The 21,565-nt window shown below is 51.1% G+C and overlaps 1 protein-coding gene across 2 annotated transcripts in view; it reads right to left on the bottom strand.

The window, feature by feature from the left end:
• The window catches only part of SCD5 (stearoyl-CoA desaturase 5), a 35,602-nt gene extending 19,186 nt beyond the window's left edge, over window positions 1–16,416 (bottom strand). Inside the window, exon 1 of one of the 2 annotated variants that reach the window (XM_086747347.1) lies at window positions 16,139–16,416. In XM_086747347.1, coding sequence (XP_086603473.1) covers window positions 16,139–16,289 — 151 coding nt within the window. In that variant the 5' untranslated portion in view covers window positions 16,290–16,416. The remainder of the gene's footprint in view (window positions 1–16,138) is intronic. The other variant, XM_086747348.1, reaches the window with a different exon arrangement.
• Window positions 16,417–21,565: the final 5,149 nt, after the last annotated feature.

The raw sequence follows: 21,565 nt of genomic DNA, 5'->3' as shown, positions 1-21,565 counted from the left end.
GCTTTAGCTTTGGCCAAGCCCACTTTTCTCCCATTTATTGAGCATGCTGGCTTCAGGACAATTCCCTAAGAATGTAGCCTCTGGACCTCCCTTTACAGTAATAGTCACAGACACACTCACAGCAGTCCTCAGCCACAGGTGCCCATCCAAGTGCCCGTCGCAGCTGGGAGGGTGCCCACAGCTGAGCAGAAAGGCCCAGGAGGTAGCTCTGGTCTCATCTCCTCACCAGCTGGATCCTCAAGCAGCCGAGCTAGAGCACCAGCCAGAGCCCTCTGCCAGGGCCAGATCCCCAACACATACACAAGTGTCCCCAGCCAACAGCTCTAACTGCCATCCTAATTAAGACCCAAAACTCTGCAGGGAGGTTTAGGGCTTGCTGCAGGTCCAGGAGAAGTCTGAGACCTGGGTGCAAGTAACTGAAACAGCAGAGCCTGCACCAAGGGTTCTGGGCTCCACACAACTCAAACACCAAGCCCAGATCTGCTCTTGACTGGATAGTAAACTCAGATCTGTTTCAAAGAAGGATGATTTAATCCAGCAAAGCAGAGGTTTTAAGTGGGTTCCTCCTTGTTTCTCCCTACTTTTTCTCAAGACATCAAGGCAGAATTACTGTCAAAACACAGGAATTTTACTTCTTTCTTCCATTGTCTCTGACACCCTCCCTCTGCAATAGACAAACCACGGGTCAATGTAGTAAATTGGTGGGAAACGCCTCCATGGTGAGCGGGGCCCCAACACATCACCCTCCCGGGCAGGTAGCACGCTCTTCCCCCTGGTACCCTGCAGAAACGTTAAGGTCTGACAGAAGCATTTCCAACCACGAGCTCACACGACAGAGCACAGCATAAGCAAAATGCTTCTGAACTGGAGCAGTGGGAGAAGCATTCAAGAGAGGGAACAAAGAGGAAGAAGGGGAAGAGAAAACAAGTAAGCCTATGCAAAAGGACAAAAGAAAGAACAGCTGCAGTGGATCAGGAAGAGGATGCAAGAGAGACAAGATACATGAGGTTAACTACTGTGCAAATGGGGAGCCCGTGGGTTGCTAGGCTTTCAAGTACGCTGTGCCTGTGCACAGATGCTATTTATGGAAATATGCCAGAATCAATAAGCAGCAGATTTTTATTCAACATCCTTATTAATGACCTGAAACAAAGGCAAACAGCATATTAATTACAACTGCAGATGATGCTAAATTTGGAACAGCAGTGAGACAGCTAAGAAACACAAAAGGATCCATGCAGAAACAGGGAAAGTAAGGCTCAAAATAAAGATCTGCCTGGATAGAAAAAGGAAAGTAATGTAGTTGAGGAGGCAATAACTGCAGATAGGGATCTGCAACAAGGATGAGATGCTTGGGGAAGCGGGAGCCTGCAAGGAGGATCACCAACAGCTCATAAAATATTCTCAGTGTGCAATACAATAAGGCAGCAAGACACTAATGTGATTTTGAGGAGCAGGCACTGTTAGAGAGAAGAAATGAAAACTGTTATCAGGTAAATCGTTTAAAAATGGATGGGATGGGATATCAGCAGCACGAAACATTTGAGCCATCTTTTTCAGAATAGCTCATTATTCCCACGGCTGGATTTCTAGAAAACCTTTACTACGCCCAGTGCCAAACTCTTTTGAAAACCCAAGTGTCCAGGGGACTGACATCTTACGAAGACATCGGAAGATATTGCCAGTCAGTAGCTACTTCAAAGACATCAAGAAATCATCCTCTGCTCTAAGTGGTTGCTTAAATTGGAGTAGATCTCTCCCCTCCAAAAACTTCAACTCTGTTATAAGCTGAACATCAAAATTAGAACCTCTTCCATTTCTGAAGCTTGAGACTGCATTAGAAACATGATATTTACTCTCTGTCAGTCCAGTGGGTTCTAATTGCTTTTGACTTGTATCTCGTTATAAAAAAAACCAAATCAACCAAAACAAGAAGCCCTACAAGCACTGGGTTTACTCTGAACATCTGAACAGACAATGCTGACTCCTGAAAGACATGAGATGACTGGACATCCTTCTTAAGCATAGATTACAAGGACATACTGCGTCGGACAGCAACTATCTGCATGTTACCAGTGTCAAACACAACCTAGTTACATGGAGCAAACCACAATTATCTCTGAGGGACAAAACACCAGACAAAAATAGTAGCAGTGAAAAAAAAAAAAATTTCCACATTCACAATGGCGCTACTGTCAATACATAAAACATCTTTAAAATGCAGAATAACATCACTCGACCATTCCCATGGGGTGGCAACATGCAGAGCCTGGCACCAACTCACACCCAGTGTCTGCAATCCCTGCCAGTCTCACTGCTGGCATCTCTGTCATACGTGGCTAAGAACCTCGCAGTCCCTTACAGAAGTAAGGGATTTGGACACTACATTCAACCATAGCAAGGTGACTACTTTGAACCTGACACAAGCCTGGAGAGCCATAATCCTTGCGCTTTGGTCTAGGTGAGTTGTACCAAACACAGATCCCACCGCAGCCCTATTTTCCAAACAGACTTTGGGACTTATGAACATTTGAGCTTTTTTGCATGTTACAAAATGCAACAAATGTTTTCTGGTCCAGTTAGGTGATTACAAATCTTAGGTCAGCCAGCATGGGGACGTACTACACCAAGTGCCAGGAAGCAGGGCAGGAACTCCCAGAACACCCCTGTCTCACCAGTACCAACAACGGGGAAAAACACACAGGGAAAAGTGCTGGCCGCTCCAAACGAGACAGATCACATGCCTTATGAGATCAGAACAGTGGCTCACCTAGGCAAATACTTTCTCCCAACAGGGGTAAGAGGAGTGGCTATTCAGAGGAGACAAAAGAAAAAAAAAATAAAAAGAGGAAAAAAAGACAACACAGCCCAGTTACTGTTGCACTAGCACTGTCTGCACACTGGTGGACTTCAAGATGTGGCATTTTGTACAGAGTAAGTGGAAAGTAATTACCAAGGCTGGAGGCTGTCCCAGAGTTGTTATCACACTTACGTTTATCAGAAGGGTGACAGATCTTGGATCAAGATAGCCACCAAGGGTCAGGGCCTTGATTTTATGTCTTGTTCTGAGGATGTCAGCTCCATTTAATCCTGCACTGGTGCAACAAAGTCCAGTGCAGAGACCTCAGAACAAGTTGCACAAGCATTGCACTCTCCTAGGACTGGCCACTGTCACTGACAGCTATAGCCCTAACACAGATTTTGGCAGCTGCCATTCCCGTGGCCTCAAGTCAGCAGTTGGGGGACCCCGAGCAGGACCTGCCAGCTCCCTCTTCAGACTGCTGAATGCTTCCTCTGCCTGCCAATGGCATCAACAACGAAATGTGGACCAGAAAACCATCCAGTGCGCTCACTGTGGTGAGAAACAGAGCAGAAGACATCTGCATACTCTAGCCACAAAAGCACACCCTGTTTGAACCTCTTATCAGAGTCCATCTGATTTATGGTTGTGGCTGCCTTTCTCCCAAGGTCTGTGTTGCAGCCTCTGCCCACAGCTGCTTCCTGCCAGCTCCCCCTCCCCCCCCCCCCCCCGATGCAAAGCCCAACCTGCACTGCTGTTGTGTCTGCTCAGGGAGCTGTTCCTTGAGTGGTGTCTTCGGCTTTCAGTTGCTATCCTGGAAAAACCTTAGCTCTCCCACTGCCATCATTCTGAGGACAGCTTCAGAAGCATACAGCAGCCTGGTTCTACTGGAGGTCTCACTGCTGGGCGATGACATTCCCAACACTGTTTAGCCTAAAAGGTGTGACACATTCCCAGCCCCAGGTGTGAGTGCTTGAAGCTACATTCAGCAAAGGCTTATGCATTTTTGCACACACACTATGTCTCCAGCAGGAGGCAGTACTCCAGGGATACAGGAGGGCATAATTTCTTAAGACAACGTGAATTCTAGTGACACTAATGGCCAAGAAAGCACATCTTTTGCTTGGGGAAGAAAAATTAACAAACACAAGGGCAGTGCTTCACCTGTAGACATCCATCTGCTACCTCTTCAACAACAGGGCAGCTGAAAACATTTGACCTTAAAAATGCTGTGCACGATGAAGACATCTTGTGACATGACACAATTTGGTGGAAATACTTTCTCCACAGCTGGAGTAGCCAGCAAAGTCTCAGGCAAACCTCTGTGCGACAAAGCCTGGCAAGAAATTTTAATCTCAGCACAGGCCATTTTTTAATCCCTATATATAAAGGGACACCACAACTAGACTTATTTGTATAACTATTCGAGGATTAAAAATAACAGAGACAGACATGCAACATTTGTCCATTTCCACGCCAGCGTTTTACCTCTTCTTATTCAGCCAGATCAAAATTGCTTGCTAGGGAGTTTAATAACCAAACGCATAAAACCTTCCATCAGGCTACAAAAACTGCATGAGAAATACAGACAGTGAGCTGCTCAAGCACAAAGCGAGCATCACAAAGCTGACTGTTTGCCATAAATATGTAACACTTCTGTATCTCTCAGGATTTTTTTCCTTTCTAAAAATTAAAGTACATCTGCATATCCTGCATCTGCCTTCTCTGCCTCACTTGTGGGTTTTTGCTGCTATTCAGTAGCAGATTTAGGACTAATGAATCAGCTAATCTGACCTAGCTAACCAGGGAAAGCACTTCCAGTAGTGTTGAGTGGTGCCTACCTCCATTCCCACTGAAATTCAGAGCAGCCCTGCCATCCATTTCAGTAGCTGCACCGTGGTCGGCCTCTTCTGAGCACTTCAGAGATCCTCCACTTCACTACACACACAGACAGCGGTAGGAGATTCTCTCCTATTCAACACCACGGCCCAGACCAGAAATGCAGCCAATAATTTCATGGTGCCTGGTACCACAACGCTTTTTTGTACTGAGTTTCGGGTTATATTTTCTTAAAATGCCATGTCTGCCCTCAGAAAGGAAAGTTTTCCTATGTCAAATTAGACCAACACTTGGTCTGTCCAAACACCGCTGGCTGATGTCACACATGGCATTGGTGGGAGGCTCAGGGTCAACGTGCAGCACTATTAGATCCAGATCAAATAGCAAGTCCCCAGTACACATATCTACTTCTGTCACACTCCAAGGCAACCTTGGAGATCTCTTCCTCCACAGCGGAGAGACATCAGGAGCAGTAACACAGTACTTAATCCACATCATCCTACCAAAAAAGCCTCATTTCCTGACTTGGAACTACGTTTACCAAGGAGGGAGAAATTTTCCACCTTTAGTCCCTAGATTGCTGCCAAGAAGAAATGTCGAATTAGTGGTCTGGCCCTGGGGTCTCTGGAAAGGAAACCCTTCTCTGCTAGCAGATGGAGTCAATTGCCCAATCCACTGTTCACTGCACGCTGCTAACTATCAAAGACTGGCATGAAAAGCATCTTGGGCTGGATTCAAACTGGCAGCTGAGAATAAAAAAGCACCAGCATGCAAGCAGCACCAGCTCCCTGAGCTGCCCACCATACAGCGCGTGGGGAGCCATGCATTCCTGTGGAGACCAAACGTGTGAAATCTCAGGCCAAAAGCAGGTTCATCTAAAATTAGATCTACACATTCTCTGAGCTATTCTAAATTGAACCAAGAGAGAAAGAGATAAGAGGAAGCACATCAAAGGCAAAGGGGCAGTGAAGCTTTAGAGCTGCAGAGAAGATGAGTTCAGACAAGGCCCTTCTCCTGCCCCTCTGTACCGCAGCGGAGGAGCTCCAGGAGAAGCCATCTGTCGCATCCTCTTGGCCCTGCCATCACCAGCTCATGAAACCCAGGCTGTCTCTGCCTGGATGCACATGCCTGCATATGCATTTTCAGGAACATTCCCCAGAGCCAGCCCTTTTGGCTGAGTATACAAAACACTTTATTCCGGTTGGAATAGCAGAAACATTCACATTGACAACTGCAGCCAATGTGACATAAATAAAGCCAATAGAGCAACGGAAATTGTAGCTGACAGCAAGTATTCCAGTGAATGCTAAAATTCACCTAGGAAGCAAATACAGATTCCCTAAACTCATCAGCAACTGAACGCTGCCTTAAGATGCCAAACGCTTTATATATATTTTTAGATTAAAAGAGAAGGCTGGAAGATGCTCTGGTTTCTCGGAAATTTTTGATGCTTATGTGCAGCATCTCTCAGCTCAGCCAAATCCTGCATCATCACAAAAACACGAGCAGATTTCACTTCTCTCCCAGTGACCTCACTGCTGTCCTCAATCCACACACCAGCTAGGGCTCTGGGGATTTTTAAGCGCTCTATAAATGCCAAGAAAGAATTAATGCCAATTTTGTCTCTTTTTTTCAAGGACGGAGCAAAGAAATAGTGCAGTTAAGCCATCAGCATGGCACTCCAGAGCCGTGCATTCAGCAGGCAGCTCTGTCTCAAGGAAGAAGGGTTAGTTATTTAGCACCCCTGCCCATCACTGGCCAAAGCCTGTCCTGTAGGCAGCTGGGTACATGGCACGGGAATGGCTTCACCCCGCAGGTCACACTGTACATGCTGGCAAGATCACGTAAAGCGCAGAGTCAGGGAACAGCAGCTTCTCAGCTATTAGAAACCAAAACATGGCGTGCTACATAGCTGTGATATGGGCAAACTGAAAGCTTCTGCCTTCTACAATCTCTAGGGGCACAGGAAAGGAGCAGGGCTCAGCGGGGAGCGATCCTCTTCCAAACTGCTAGGCCTCCACACTCTGGACAATATTGCCGCCCTTCTGTGCCACTGCATCCTGCCCACGTGCTTTGCGCCTGCTTCACTTGTATGCTGTCAGCTCCTACACCTTTTCCTCCCCTTTCCAAAACCAAACAGAGCTCAGAGAAAAATCCATTGCAAAAAATGGCCTCTCCCAGTTTTCCCTCCTTCTGGCAGTCTGAGCCTCAGAGCTGGGCTGCAAGCACTACACCTCATTAAAATGAGAAGGCACAAGGCTCTTGCATCCAGCCAAACACGCAGCATTCAGGCCAGTTACCCAGAGCTGTCAGGGAGAGAAGGACACCTTTGTCTCCAGCGCAGCAGACAGTCCGATGCTGTCAGCTCTCCAGGGACACTCAATGGATGATTGCTCCCTGAATGACTCCTCACAGTGCCCCTCCAGCCCAAACAGCCCTAGCCCAGCCCAGCTCTGCTCCTGCAGTGAGCTCTGGCACAGGGAGAAGGTCCGCACACTGGGTCTCTGCCTCCACCTGCCCAGCAAGATCTTTTCCATATTTTCCCCACACACTTTCCCACCACCTGTGTATACACCACATAAGCAGGCCGGCTTTCATCTGCCTGCTGAATGAATGGCCAGGCAGTTTTTGGCCAACTCAAGCATGCAAGTCTATCCCTCTGCATCAAAGGTAGGAGCCAAAGCCAGTGGAAAACACGGAGAGTTTTGCTATGGCTCCTGCGAGGTCTGGCCACATGTACATGCCTGCCTGACTGCAGCTGAGTCCAACCGACTGCACCAGTGGAAGGAGTAGCTCAGAATGAAAGTGATCATCTATGACCACCACTACAATTGATTGCTTCAGGTGACTATAAAGGTCCTACTTTCCACACCTACAGACAAATCCATTCTGGAAAGAAGTTATAACCTCATGGTGCTGCCCCCAAAAAAATATTAAAAGGCAAAACTCCCTTTTATACCCTCAATCCTCTGTAAAATACAGAGTTTCTGACATTTTCATAAGACACACTGCCATTTCCAACCTGTGCTTACGCAAGACTCATAACATTTCCCTTCTCCAGTGCCCTGGTAGCGGTCCTGCCTGAAGGACCACTCTCCAAAGAGAGCAACAGGCATCAAGGGGGAGCCCAGGACTGCTCTCCCTCCATCCCACACACTGTCACGGCTCAGAGAACCTATTTCCAGTCATTCCCATCAGGGCTCACTTTTGCTGCTCTGCCCAAGCACTTCTCTACATGAGCTGCAGCCCTTCTGCATCCCAACTCCTCCTCCTCCATTTATAAAGAACATGAAATAAGCCTCAGAAATATCTTGTCTAACCCTGCTCTCTCCAAGCTTCTCTCCAATCTCTCAGGTGTCCAGGACAGCACAGCGAGCTTATATGTCCACCCCAGCCCCGGACTGCAGCAACTGCTGGTTAGAGCAGTGCAAACCCCCTCCATGTGCCTTCTGCCTTGCTTCTGAGATGCCACCTAAAAGAGCCTGGGCAGAAGTCCCTTCACAGATCCAACTGTGTGGCCATGATAGGAGACATCCTGTGAACTACACCAGATACAGAGGGCAGGGTAGGAGCAGCCAAATACCACAACCCCTTCCACTGACACAGCAGGGTCCCAAGGGCACAGAAGGCATTACAGGGAGGCTGGGTACATCAGACAAAGAACAGAGCCAAAAAGCCAGGCAGAGAGTCCAGTCAAGACGAGCTGCCACATTTGCCAAGGCCAGGGCGTTTTATTCTGAGCCGCTTAGAACATCGTCTGAGAATCCAGTGGCCAAAAACAGGTCGAGAAAGATCCTCATTTGAGTCTCTCTCCAGAAATCCCCATCCTCCTGATGCTGACATCCCTGCACAAGAAGGATGGCATGCAGGATTCCCGACGCCAGCACCTGACAAACAGCCTTCCCCTCTCTTTCGTATCAGCCTTGCTTTACTTAGCACAGTAATTGTTAATGTTTCAGCTCTCCAGTGGGGCAGCACATTTTATTGTTAGCCTACATGGTAAAAATAACGTCTGATTGCAAGAAATTGCTTGGCTTCCATTATAACATCAGTGTTAATTACAAGTGTAACTGTAATTGCATGGAGGCAAGGCAGAGTGGCAGTGATGAGGATGCATACTAAGTTCTGGTGGGCGAGCCGACATTTTCCAGCCCAGCCCTCCCAGGGGCTTTTGCTTCACTGACAGCAGTTGCAGCAATCACAGACAACAGGTCTGCACAGCTCGCACTGCTCTGCCTGGTGGCACCTCCTGGAGAAGAGGCATCTGAGTTGCTCCCAGCCCCTTGAGAGTGCCTCTGATGCTGACACAACTGACATTCCCTCTGCTTGGAGCAAAGTCTGTCCCAACTCATCCAAAGAAACCTCTCAGAGGCTGTATACTGCCATCCCCACCTCCACATGTAACCAAAGACAAAAAGCTAGAGCCATAGTTCTCTGTTGCCTCCCCAGAGCCTGCCTGCACCAGCTCAGGAGCTGTCAGGCCAGGGCTTGGGGAGGCATCTTATGCTTTCACAGCCCTTGACTGGGCTTCTATGTGTTTGACACAGCTAGCTCTGGGCTGCCAAAAAACCTCCCCTGCTCTTTCATGGGGCTACTTCAGAGGGATGCTTCTCCCAACCCCCCAGCATCAGGGGCCAGCCCGGAAGCCAACAATCCATGTCAAAATGTGTCAAAAAATCCCTGTCAGGGATTTCTACCTTCGCTGGATCCAGCTCTCATCTCTGTCCTCATCACACAGGTCAGAGGGAAAGAGTATTTGAGGTTCCTCTGGTTTGCCTGGAGCACAGCTTAGAGCAACCAAAGGCCCAGCAGTGCTTTGTGCCGAGTGAATATCCTGGTGTCTGAAGACGAACATCTTCACTACTCACTCACCCATTCACGCTACCCAACTGCAAGAACTTGTTAGGAGTGCCTTGAACCCACCTCCCGAGAACACCAGAACCAAAGAGCCATCACACCACATCCTGAGCTTAGCACATGCACAAGCTCTGTGCCCACACAGACATCAGAGTTTTTTCCCCATTCCCTTATCATGTTCACACACAGCATGCAAAACAGAGGGAAACAAAACAGAGAACCTCCGATGCACTGGGGATGAAATCAAGTTGAGAACAAAAGCGTAACAAAGGGGAACAAAAATACGTACTTACAGCTGAACATCGTGAAGTTCACAGATAAGAAAGGAATCATACCCAGCAATAGTTAAAACAAGAGAGGAGTGAACACTGGGGAAGAGAAAACATCTGGCAGGCAGGAGTGTCCTCTACAGTACAGCACCTCAGAGCAGGATCTGGAAGAGGCCCAGGACCACTCTCACATCTGTGCATTGCTAGGTGGAGGATGTGTTTCCCAGCTCCACAGTGGACACAGAGCTCACTCAGACTGTTCCCAGAAGCCAAAGGCTAGGGAACAGCACGTTACAGCCACCCCCAGCTCCAGGCACTTGTCATTTTTAAGGAGATAGGTACTATTTGAGAAAAGACTCTGTTCCCATCAGACATGATGGGAGTTCAGCTCTTGATGCTAGGGGGAAGGAACAAGGCAAGAACTTGACTACAGCTGTGAAACAATGTTTTGAAACGGGGCAGGGCAGGCAAAGCCAGTCCAAACCCACTCTGGACATAAGCAGGGCTATTCACCTGTGCTGATGTGCACCTCAGAGACATAATTCCCACTCTGAAGGTCCACCTCTTCTCCACTTATTTAGTGGACCAGCTGCTGTTTTGATCTGCTGGCTGCAGCGCTAGGGGCTGACAGACAACAAGGCTGGTCTTCTGTGTGCCACAGAAATCTCCCAGAGCTGCTCACTGCTAGGACTGCTCTGTGAGCTGGCAGAAAGGAGATGTCTCCGAGGAGTAAGGCGAGGTAAGTGCCTTCTGTTCATTAAGCCCGTCCCACCAAGGTGGCCACAGACACCTCCACAGAGGTATCCAAGAGGAAAGCATTTGCTACCTATTTCCTGTCCCAAAACCTTGCCTACAGTAATCACCTGAGCATAACCACTCTGCAGGACCCAGAGGGTGCTCCTGCCAGAGTGGCAGGAGTGACAGTAAGACAGATTTTAATCAAATGTCTCCATTTCACGTCTCTGAAACACAGACTATATTTCCACCCTTGATCCTGAGACCTCTGCGGATGAAGACATACCGAGTGGAACTTTCTAGGAGCTAGGATATTTTTTTACAGCTGTCTGTGCAGAGTTTCTAACACTGTGTGCAGAAATGGTTTTCACCTAAAACCAGTTAATAAACAAAAAGCCAGTAGATGGCACTCAAGAATATGCAAGACTTCTGAAATGTGCAAGACCAATAAAACTTGCATCTGCAGTGCACAACAGCAGCAACATGTGCCTCGTTACACAGACACGCTACCAGAAGGGCTGAGGAAGAGGTGATGATCTCGGTGGTGCCCTCCAGGCACCACAGTAAACCAAAGCGCTGAGACCACCATTGCCTTAAACCCTCTTATCGAAGGGATCCAGACCCAGGATTTGGATTCAGACAAGCTGCCTGGGAGCAGCTTGTGTTTTGGCGGGGATGCAGCCGGGCAGCACTGCCGCTCCGTCTGCGCTCTCAGCCAGCCAGCGCTCGAGCGCAGGGGAAAGCTGTGGGTAAGCATGGCACGGGGCCCGCCACGGCTGAACATGATCAATCCAGCATTCTCAAGAGTACTAAAACGTTTCCTAAATGCTGTTAAAATAACAGTGACAAGCCTCCCCTCCCACGCAAGTACCATTAGAGTAAGGCCATCCTCCGCCCTGATCCCAGGCTCTCACAAGGCGTATCAGCGCGTGAACCGACATCACTCCACTATCAGGCAGCTCTGTGAAACACATCCAGATGATACAGGGTTTCTGGGTGGCCATGCCTGTACCAGTTTTTAAAGCTGTCAGTACCCAGTAATGCTCGGCAGCCTGAGAGAAAAGGTTTTAAAGCAGGTAAATAGCTTAATCTTTGTGGAGGTTTTCTATTTCTTATAACACATTTGGCTACTTTAAGTGCTTCCTCACAAGCCCTCTGCGAAGACTAAAAAACATCTTTTTCCAAATAAAATCTGAGACCCTTACATATCACGTGATCCCCCAGAATAGAGTCTTTAAGAAAAAGAAGCTATCATGAGCCCATAAAAAAAAAAACCTGTTAGCAGCAGGAACACTGGGCCCTGTAGTGAAATACACTGGTAATTTTCTCTGTACACAGATTTCAGAGTTTTTTTGCTTTGCTTTCCTAACCCAAACAGACAAGCTTGCTGGAATGGCAACAGCTTGCTGGAGCAAAGAAGTTCCTGGTTAAGAAGCACCATTTAATGGAGCGTCACAAACTTAGGGGATGAGCCACACAGAGAGCTTCCTACCGAGTGTCCTGTGGAAGGAGGTGCAGCATGTTCAGCCCAAAAGAGGCCATCAGCAAACCACAGCCACATCCACAGCCCCAGCTGGCCAGAAGGACCCCTTTGCATGAGTTCATTCCTGGGGAACCCACATGCCTGGCCCAGTCAGCAGACCCATCATGCCACTCCCTGGTCTCTGGCCCCACTAACAGCGAAGTGCTCCCACCTTGCTTTGGTTCCTGATGTGAGTCTGCAGAGCAGGGCGATCCCTCCCCTTCAAACCTCTCCACACCAGGAGCCTAAAGCCTCTACACCTCCTAAGCATCGGGAGCCCAAAGCCCTGCAAAAGCAGGTGGACAAAGAGAGACCTGAAGGGGAAGAAGGTCCATGTGCCAGCTCCCTGGGGCCTGGGCTGCACCATGCTCTGGGCTTTGCAGGGTGGCCGGTGAACCCTGCTAGCTGTGCCCAGCAAGCCTACTGGTGGGACTGGGGGCCGACAGGGCTCAAGGCATGTTTCCTCAACAGTTCCCACCCCTTTCCAAAGCTGGGAACCCAGAGTGGAAGGATACCCCCAAAGCAGCAACTATCAGCAGCAAAACAGCACGGACATAGGCAGCAAAGCACCAAGATGGAGTGACCACGTATTGCAAGCTGCCTGGCTTTTGATCAGGAGCAAAACGGAACAGGGTCTTCTCCACACACCCCTGCACCAAACAAGTTAGGCTGGAAAAGAGCAAGACAAGAGGACTCCCAGTGAGCACAGGTAGGCTGGCAGAGCAAAGGACATTTCAAAGGCACAGTGCTGGCAGGGGCTACCAGGATGGCTACACAGCTGTCCCATGGGCACAGCCCAGGGCTGCTCGATGCCGCGCACGTATCATCTATGATCTGCTGCCTCTCAGGTCAAGGCAGTTCCCAGCTCATGGAAAATTTTGACATGAGTAATTTTACTGTTTTTGTTCAGCTTGGACTGAAACCAAATTCCATGGAGGCGGTGGAATGGCCCTGAAAGCCTGTGTTCTAACCAGTTTATCTGTACATCCCTTGAATGATACCTCAGTTTCTGGCGGCCCCTGGGTGAGGTGGCTGCACCACTGCTGTTTGGGATCCCTGTGCGACCCTGGCTCCACGTGGGGTGTGGAAAGCAGTAATGCGGGCCTCAAGCTGTTAGCACGGGAGGTGATGGGAAGTGGGGAGCACAGATAATCCCGAGTAAACAGCTAGCTGAGCCTCTGCTTGGCAGCGTTTTTCCATTGTCTGTTATGTGCAGCTGGACGCATGTCAATAAATTACCAATGGAAATGAGCCCTGCTGAGCAGGCAGTTTGGCTTGAACAGCTGTTTTCTAGGTGGCACAGTGGCATTTTGGCTCCGCTTCGCAAGCAGTGGTGAATCAGGGATTACCAACTGCCTTCGGGGGGGGAAGGAGGAAGGGAAACCCCGCACAGAGGGAGGGAGGCACCTGGTCCACCTCAGCCAAGAGCCCACCAAGACATGGATGTCTAAGGGGCAGAGAAAGTAAAAAGCCAAACAGACAGTGGTGAGTCCTGGGAAGCTGCCAGTTTCCTGCCAGACACCACGGAGGTCACGCCAAGCCACTCTCCACACACTTTCTCCTGCAGCTTACCCACAGGGCAACAGTGGCGGGGAGCACAGGATGAAGCAATGCAAGGGCTTGCGTAAGACCACTGGGAAGCTTCCCAAGTCCTAGGCAAGCTTGGGAAGGAAAAGAAAACCACGGATGGATGCAGCTCCTCCATCCGCACCCTTCAGTGTACACACATCTCTGCACTACACCCTTACCTGCCACTCAACTTCTCCGCTGTGCCAGCCCTGCTCCGAAGGCTGGCCAGCAGTCACCGCCGAAGAAAGGCAATCTCACAGCCGGTCTGCACCAGGAAGGAGAAGCGGAGAACTGGAGAGGGCACGGGACCCATCTGATCAACACTTCTTCCTTCCAACCCAACTTCACTGGTTGGCTTCTTCCAGAGTGAAGCAAGGTACGTTTGTTACCTTAAGCGATAGCAACCCTGCTTTTGCCTACCCTGGAAGAGCCTCTCAGAGGGACCTCGGACACAGGTCTCCAGCGTGACAGCAAGCCAGTTTTGTCCGACATATTCTGCAGGAGATCCTGTCATTTCACCTTGCCCACCACCTCTGAGTGGGGCAGACCCCACAGCAGCCAGCTGCAAGAGCGGCAGGCAGCGTCCAGCTGGCTGGGACAGCTGGAGCCCATGCACTCACTCCCTGCTGCCGAGCCCCTGTAAAAACCGCCCAGCAAGCTCCTGTAAAAACTTTGTGGTCCGCTTCAGGATGACTGTTAAAAAACGATGCTGAGAAAGGAGAGGCTCTCACTTTCAGAAAGAAAGGCATTAAGGTGCACAGTCGTTGAGACCTGTTTATTATTTAGCATCTGTTTAATTTCAAGCAGGAAAAAATACCTTGGAGATGGAGTGCTGAAGTTGGTAATTCAATCCTTTGGCTCTAGCCTTAGGGAGTTTTGTAATTAAGAGACAGTGAAACTGGAGGTTATTTCAACTCGTCTTTTTGGAAAAGCAAAACAGATAAAAAGAAAGCCCACCTGCCCGCACACTCCAGGACCCAAAAGGGCTGAAAGCAAACCACAGGCTTGCTGTTCTGGCCATGCAGTTCCCGCAGGCTCTCCTTGTCTCCCCAACCATCAAGCTACAGCCAAGGTAAACTATGAAATCAGCCTGAACAGGACCAGGAACAGGGAAGGGAAAGGAGTAGGGCTCACAGAAGGAAACTAAGCAAGACACAACCACCCCCCAAGACTTTTTCTGGTTGCAAGCGAGCCAGATAACGGTTTGTTTGCAAACCAGGCAGCCAGTCAAATGCCAGGTTCCCACCAGGGACCCAGAAGCAGTTTCCCAATTAAGAACTTGTCAGAGGGTGGTAATCAACAGAAGGGTTCATTTCCCAGCTGCAAACAGCAATGGTGGCTATTTCTAGGGATTTAAGACAGACTGAATACCAAAAGCTGAAACAGTGAAAAACAGATTTAGGAATTCCTCAACAGAAGAAACAAACCTGATTTCTACAGCCTTTAGCTGGGGCTTCTTGAGAGTGACCTCAAGACTACTGATGGCAGCCTAATAACCCCAATTCCCTGTCTGTGAGCTCCCTGCAGCACAGACCCTCCTTTCCTCTATTTGTATAAAGAGAGTCCCAGGCCATTACAAGCTCCATTCACTCAAAAACTGCCCAAACCAGGTCTTTTACTCAAATTCCACCAGATGTAAGCAGCATTCAAGTTTTTATCCTCTTGGCCACATTTACATGACTCTATGCACAACTCTGCTCGGTGAAGGATGATGCTGACATCTCCCCCTCCCTCACCTATTAGTTTCACAAACCCTGAGAAACCTCGCACGACACTGCAGTGCTCCTACGTAGCTCTTCTCCCAGCATCGTTCTTCTGTGAAGAAAAGAGGACTTCAGTGTAGGACAGAAGTAAAGATGCTGTATTTCATATTCTTGTTCCCAAACTGAACCCTCAGCTTTCCAGGACTAGCAAGGAGACAGATGCTGGCAAGCCAGCCCCCTCACCTTGGATAGCAGAGCTGGGCTTATTTTCTCCTCACCAGTGTCTCACAGCCCTACCTCGACTTTTAAATCTTCCCTAACGAGAAGATGCATCACCTTCCCCAAGAGACAAAGGACGGGGCGATTTTTACTCCCAGCCAGAGCAGAAAGACAGGAGTGTTCAGAAAGTACTGCGAGGAAGCAGCAAAGGGAAGACAAATGGGTTCACCATCACACTTTTCCACCGAAACATCAGCTGCTTGACTCTTTTTTTTTTAAGTAAAACCCCTGAGAAACGTAACCGGAGGGAGAGTGCCTCCCGTTTCTACAGCAACCGAGGGCCCAGCGCTGGCAATGGCACCCGGGGGCGGCGGGGGCGGGGGACGGCAGCAAAAGCGGCGGCAGCGGCTGCCGGGCAGCGCGGGGGTGTCCGCGCCGCCCCCCCGCCCCCAAACGCCGCGAAGCGACCGCACAAACAAAGGGGGATAAACACACGGGATCGCTCCCTCGACCGCCGCGGGGGAAACCCTCCGCCCCGCGCCGGGGTCCTGGCCGCCGGGGAGCCCCCCCGTCCCCCCCGCCCCACCTGTGGCGCGGCGCAGCCCCGCGCCACCCCCGCACTCACCCCACAGGAGGGTGAGGAGCTGCGCCCGCGGCACCAGGCTGAGCGCGTAGACGGCCCCCAGGTGCAGCAGCCCCATCAGCACCACGTTGCGCCAGACGATGGCCTGTCCGCAGCCCGCCGCGCCGCCGGCCGCCCGCCGGGACCCCGCCATCTCGCCGGCGCGGCGCTAGGGGCGGCGGCGGCGGCCCCCGCGCAGCGCGGCCGGGGAGCGGCTAAGGGCGACCGGGCAGCGCCGCCGCATCTGTTGCTGCCACCACTGCCGCCTCCATAGAGCTCCCGCGCCGCCGGCTGCACCCCTCACCGCGGCGCAGGGGGGGCGGGTGCGGGGGGGAGCGGCCGCCGGCCCTGCATAGCGACAGCCAATGGCGGCCGCGGCCCGCCCCGCCCCCGGCACCGCCGAGGGGCCGCGCCATGGCTGCCGGCGGGGCCCCAACGGCCGCCTGCGCACTGGGCGGCGGGGGGGGGCGGTGTTGCCAAGCGGTCCCCGGGCGATCGGCCCTGACCCCCGGAGCGGGGAGCGGGGAGGCGGGCGGCAGCCGGAGCTTCGCGCTGGGTGGCCCAGAGGTGCAGGCCTGCCCGCGCCTTTGTAGGCGGCTGCCCTTGGAGAAGGGGCCTGAAAGCGTGAGGGAGCAAGAGCTCCCTCAGAGACACCGGTGGCCAAGGCGCTCGGTTTTGGAAGCCCGCGAAACCGGTGCAAGAGGTGCCACGGGAGCTGGGGAGGTGCAGGTACTCAGGAGCTAGTTAAAGTTTATCTGACCGGGAGTAACAAGGTGGGTATTCAAAACTAGAAAAAAAAATAATAAAAAAAGACAGCAAGCTTTTTATCAGCAGTGCATACCCCACTGAAGAGCATACCACGCTTTTGGCTTCCTCCGTCCCACGGCGGATGGAGGACTGGTTTGGTGTCCGGGTGTGGTTTCCTGGGGATGCTGCTCCCGCCGTGCTGCCACAGCCTCCGGCTGCAGGGTGCTGTGGGAGAGGAGGGACTCCGCGCCATGGCGATGCCAGAGCGGGGTTTCTCAAGGGCGAGCCCACCCGTGTCGGAAGGATGACACAGAGACGCGGAGGGGCGGCCAGCAGCAAGCGGCTCGCTGTCACTAGTGGGGCGCTTCACCTGCTGCGGGGCAGGGAGCATCTTGCACAAGCAGCGTATGGAGGGTCTAGGTCATCAGGTGGGAACCAGATGCTAAGTCCGGATAAAACGTGTGTCTGTTTAGTTTTGGATGTTTCTGGGAGGACAGGAGGGAGGGAGGGAACAGCACAGGCGTGTTAGCAGCCCTGGCTGGAGCCAGCTCCTCCATTATTTATAGCCCACCACGTCTTTCTGTCACTGCACCAGGATGGCAGAAGGGGGTGATTTACCGCATCCTGGGTTGCATCAAGAGAAGCGTGGCCAGCAGGTCGAGGGAGGTGAGTCTCCCCCTCTACTCTGCCCTGGTGAGACCTCACCTGGAGTACTGTGTCCAGTTCTGGAGCCCTCAACATAAGAAGGACATGGACCAGTTGGAGAAGGTCCAGAGGGCCACGAAGATGATAAGACGGCTGGAGCACCTTTCCTATGGGGACAGGATGACAGAGTTGGGGCTGTATGGGGCCTGGAAAAGAGGAGGCTCTGGGGGAGACCTGATAGCGGTCTTCCAGTACCTCAAGGGGGCCTACGAGAAAGATGGGGAGAGGCTGTTCAGTAGGGCCTGTTGCAATAGGACAAGGGGTAATGGTTTTAAAATAGAGGGAGGTAGATTTAGATTGGATATTAGGAAAAAAATTTTTTACAATGCAAGTTGTAGAACACTGGAACAGGTTGCCCAGAAAAGGTGGTGGAAGCCCCATCCCTGGAAACGTTCAAGGCCAGGCTGGATGAGGCTCTGAGCAACCTGATCTGGTTGGGGATGTCCCTGCTCCTTGCAGGAGGGTTGGACTAGATGACCTTTGAAGGTCACTTCCAACTCAAATCATTCTATGATTTAACTTGTGCTTTTCTTTCGTGCTCTGACTTCCTCCAGGTGCCCAGGGTCAACTGTTAGGCTCCCTTCAAGTGTACCTACTAGCAATTTAATATGTGATACTCGCTTTCCTTTTAGGACTTTCCCATATGATGCTGGGGGCAGGCAGGAGGGAGGACTCCATCCTTTAATGACTCCATCCTTTTATGACTTTTCCATCTCTCCATGGCCAAGAGCAGAAAGAAGCCCCCATCACTTACACACTGGCTGCTCCTCCGCTGCTGGTGGGTGCCCTACGTCATGGGTGACCCTTGGGCTTACAGGAGCACACTGCACAGCCCAAGGTCACTTCTGCAGAGCGTGGCTCACACAGGTTTGCTGCCCTGAATGTTTAATAGAGGAAGGTCAGGGCTCAGGGTGAGTGAAATGGGAGTGCTACCAGGCAGCAAGGAAATACGGAGACTGGAGAGCACATCCCTTTGGAGAGGCGGGATGAAGGCGCTTGTCCTGACCCAGCTTCTGCAGGCACAGGATAGATGTTTTGCTGTCAAGTGCAGCAGCAAAACTGGAAGGGGGACATCGTCCTGTATCCAGCCCACCTGGGACCAGGGGGGTCCCTAGTGCTCATGGAGTTTCTGGTCCCAGTAGGAGGAGCAGATGAAGCCCAAGCCAAAGTCACCCCTTTGAGAGTGTCATTGCACAGTGTCATTCCTCATGAGTGGAGCGCATCACTGTTCCCCTGACCCCAGAAATCACTGCTTAGGCAGCGGCGCTTCAGTGACAGCATCAGCGTCTGTCCCAGGATCGCTGCAGTGGCTGTGGGCAGCAGCACATTTTGGGACGTGATGCTCTGAAAACATATCCTCTCTTTTAAAAAGCTGCCTGGGTACGTAGATCATGATGTCAGCACTACATGCCACAGACAGACATCTGGACTGCCAGGCTAAGATCTTGCTAGTACCCAGAGATGCAAATAAAAGACTTTTCAAATCTGAATCCAATTTCCCATGGTAAAAAAATAATATTGGAAAACATTCAGTGAGCCAGAATTGCCTAGAGAAGAATCCTGAGGAGCTGCAACCAAAACAACAAACGCAAAAGGAGATTTTCTCAGTAAACACTCCAGGGTTCGTATTTTAAAAAGCGAAGGATGTACAAGTCTGAAAAAAATAATGCCTGCGTGTAGTTTAGAAATCTGGAAACTGCTTGGTTTTGTCTGCTGCACTTAATGGTGAAGGTGTAGTAGGCTGGAAATGATAACTCAAGACTGTGTTTGGAGAGAAAGGTTACAGCCTCCCTCTCTTCTGCACATCTTGCCTTTGCTGGCAGTCCCAGCTGGACTTTCTGCTGTTGGGCATGTCTGCTCGCTGAGTTTGGCCTCCTCTGCTGCAGTTATGCCTTTTCTGTAGAGGTGAAAGAAGCGGCTGATGTTTAGCTGTGGTGCGGGTGACCTGTACGTACCCCTCGGTGCTCTCTTAAGAGCTAACTAACTTCAAATGAGTCTCACGCTCTTGTCTGTCTCGGCACGGCTCTTGCTCAGATCTCACTGATGGGTAAGAGAACTGGACTACCGGCTCAAATCTGCTTTCAGGCAGCATGCAAGCATTCTCCCTGGGACAGAGTGTGCCTTTCTGGTCCTGGCTGAAATGCTGCACCAGGTTGCTTAACAGATAGGCACAGGCTTTGAGTATTTTTTCAGCGCACCGTGCTAGTGAACGCGCATCCTCCTCTCCCCAAGAGAGGGCTCATCCATCATCTGCACTGAGGTGAGAAATGCTCCGGAGGACATGAATCTCTGAATATCTCACTGGCACATTCCTGCTGCTGATGGGGTACAGGTGTCTCAGTGCTGCAAAGACATTTCTGTCTTGCTGGGAGGAAGGAGGTTACAGGTTACTCTCCACCAATACAAGTATGTATCAGGTAACCAATGCAAGAACAAAGGACAAAGACCTGAATTTTGTAGGACTTCCTATTCTGGTTGACAACATCGTGGACAAGTGTGCAGCTGGAGTTAGGTACTGTCCCACAGAGAAAGTGTGGTATTATTTCTCGCTTTGCAGAGGTTAGCACAGGGGCATACACTTAAACCTGTGACTGCCCCTGCCTGTTTTGCTGTGCTGTGCATGGCAGCACACAGGCAGGCATCGGGTGATGCCTATCCCTCCAAAAAGCCTTCCTGCCAAATAACATGAGACCTAGAAGAGTTTTGCCTTAGTGAAGTGAGTTAGGCTGAGACAGTACTCCCAAGCTGAGGCTGCAAAGGGCTTGAAAGGCTTTGCAATGTCTTAGACAAAGAATCATAGAATCATAGAATGGTTAGGGTTGGAAGGGACCTTCAAAGGTCATCTAGTCCAACCCCCCTGCAAGGAGCAGGGACATCCCCAGCTAGATCAGATTGCTCAGAGCCTCATCCAGCCTGGCCTTGAACGTTTCCAGGGATGGGGCTTCCACCACCTTTCTGGGCAACCTGTTCCAGTGTTCTATAACTCGCATCGTAAAAAATTTTTTCCTAATATCCAATCTAAATCTACCTCCCTCTATTTTAAAACCATTACCCCTTGTCCTATTGCAACAGGCCCTACTGAACAACCTCTCCCCATCTTTCTTGTAGGCCCCCTTGAGGTACTGGAAGACCGCTATCAGGTCTCCCCGGAGCCTCCTCTTCTCCAGGATGAACAGCCCCAACTCTCTCAGCCTGTCCTCATAAGAGAGGTGCTCCAGCCCTTTTATTATCTTTGTGGCCCTCCTCTGGACCTTCTCCAACTGGTCCATGTCCTTCTTGTGTTGGGGGCTCCAGAACTGGACAGAGTACTCCAGGTGGGGTCTCACCAGGGCAGAGTGGAGGGGGAGAATCACCTCCCTCGACCTGCTGGCCACACTCCTTTTGATGCAGCCCAGGATGCGGTTGGCCTTCTGGGCCGCAAGGGCGCATTGCCTGCTCATGGTAAGCTTCTCATCCACCAGCACTCCCAAGTCCTTCTCCTCAGGGCTGCTCTCAATCCATTCCCTGCCCAGCCTGTATTTGTGCCTGGGATTGCCATGACCCAGGTGCAGGACCTTGCACTTGGCCTGGTTGAACTTCATGAGGTGGGCACGGGCCCACCTCTCCAGCCTGTCAAGGTCCCTCTGGATGGCATCCCTCCCTTCCAGCGTGTTGACGGCACCACACAGCTTGGTGTCATCAGTGTACTTGCTGAGGGTGCACTCTATCCCACTGTCCATGTCGCCGACAAAGATGTTGAACAGGGCCGGGCCCAGCACGGACCCCTGAGGGACGCCACTCGTGACCGGTCTCCACATGGACATTGAGCCGTTGACCACCACTCTCTGAGTGCGGCCATCCAGCCAACTCCTTATCCACCGAGTGGTCCGTCCATCAAACCCATGTCTCTCTAGTTTAGAGAGAAGGATGTCATGCGGGACAGTGTCAAAAGCTTTGTATAAGTCCAGGTAGATGATGTCAGTTGCTCGTCCCTTGTCC

The sequence above is a fragment of the Chlamydotis macqueenii genome, chromosome 4, assembly GCF_036417535.1.
Source record: "Chlamydotis macqueenii isolate bChlMac1 chromosome 4, bChlMac1.mat, whole genome shotgun sequence".
Lineage (NCBI taxonomy): Eukaryota > Metazoa > Chordata > Aves > Otidiformes > Otididae > Chlamydotis > Chlamydotis macqueenii.
This window is presented reverse-complemented; position numbering and strand designations above follow the sequence as displayed.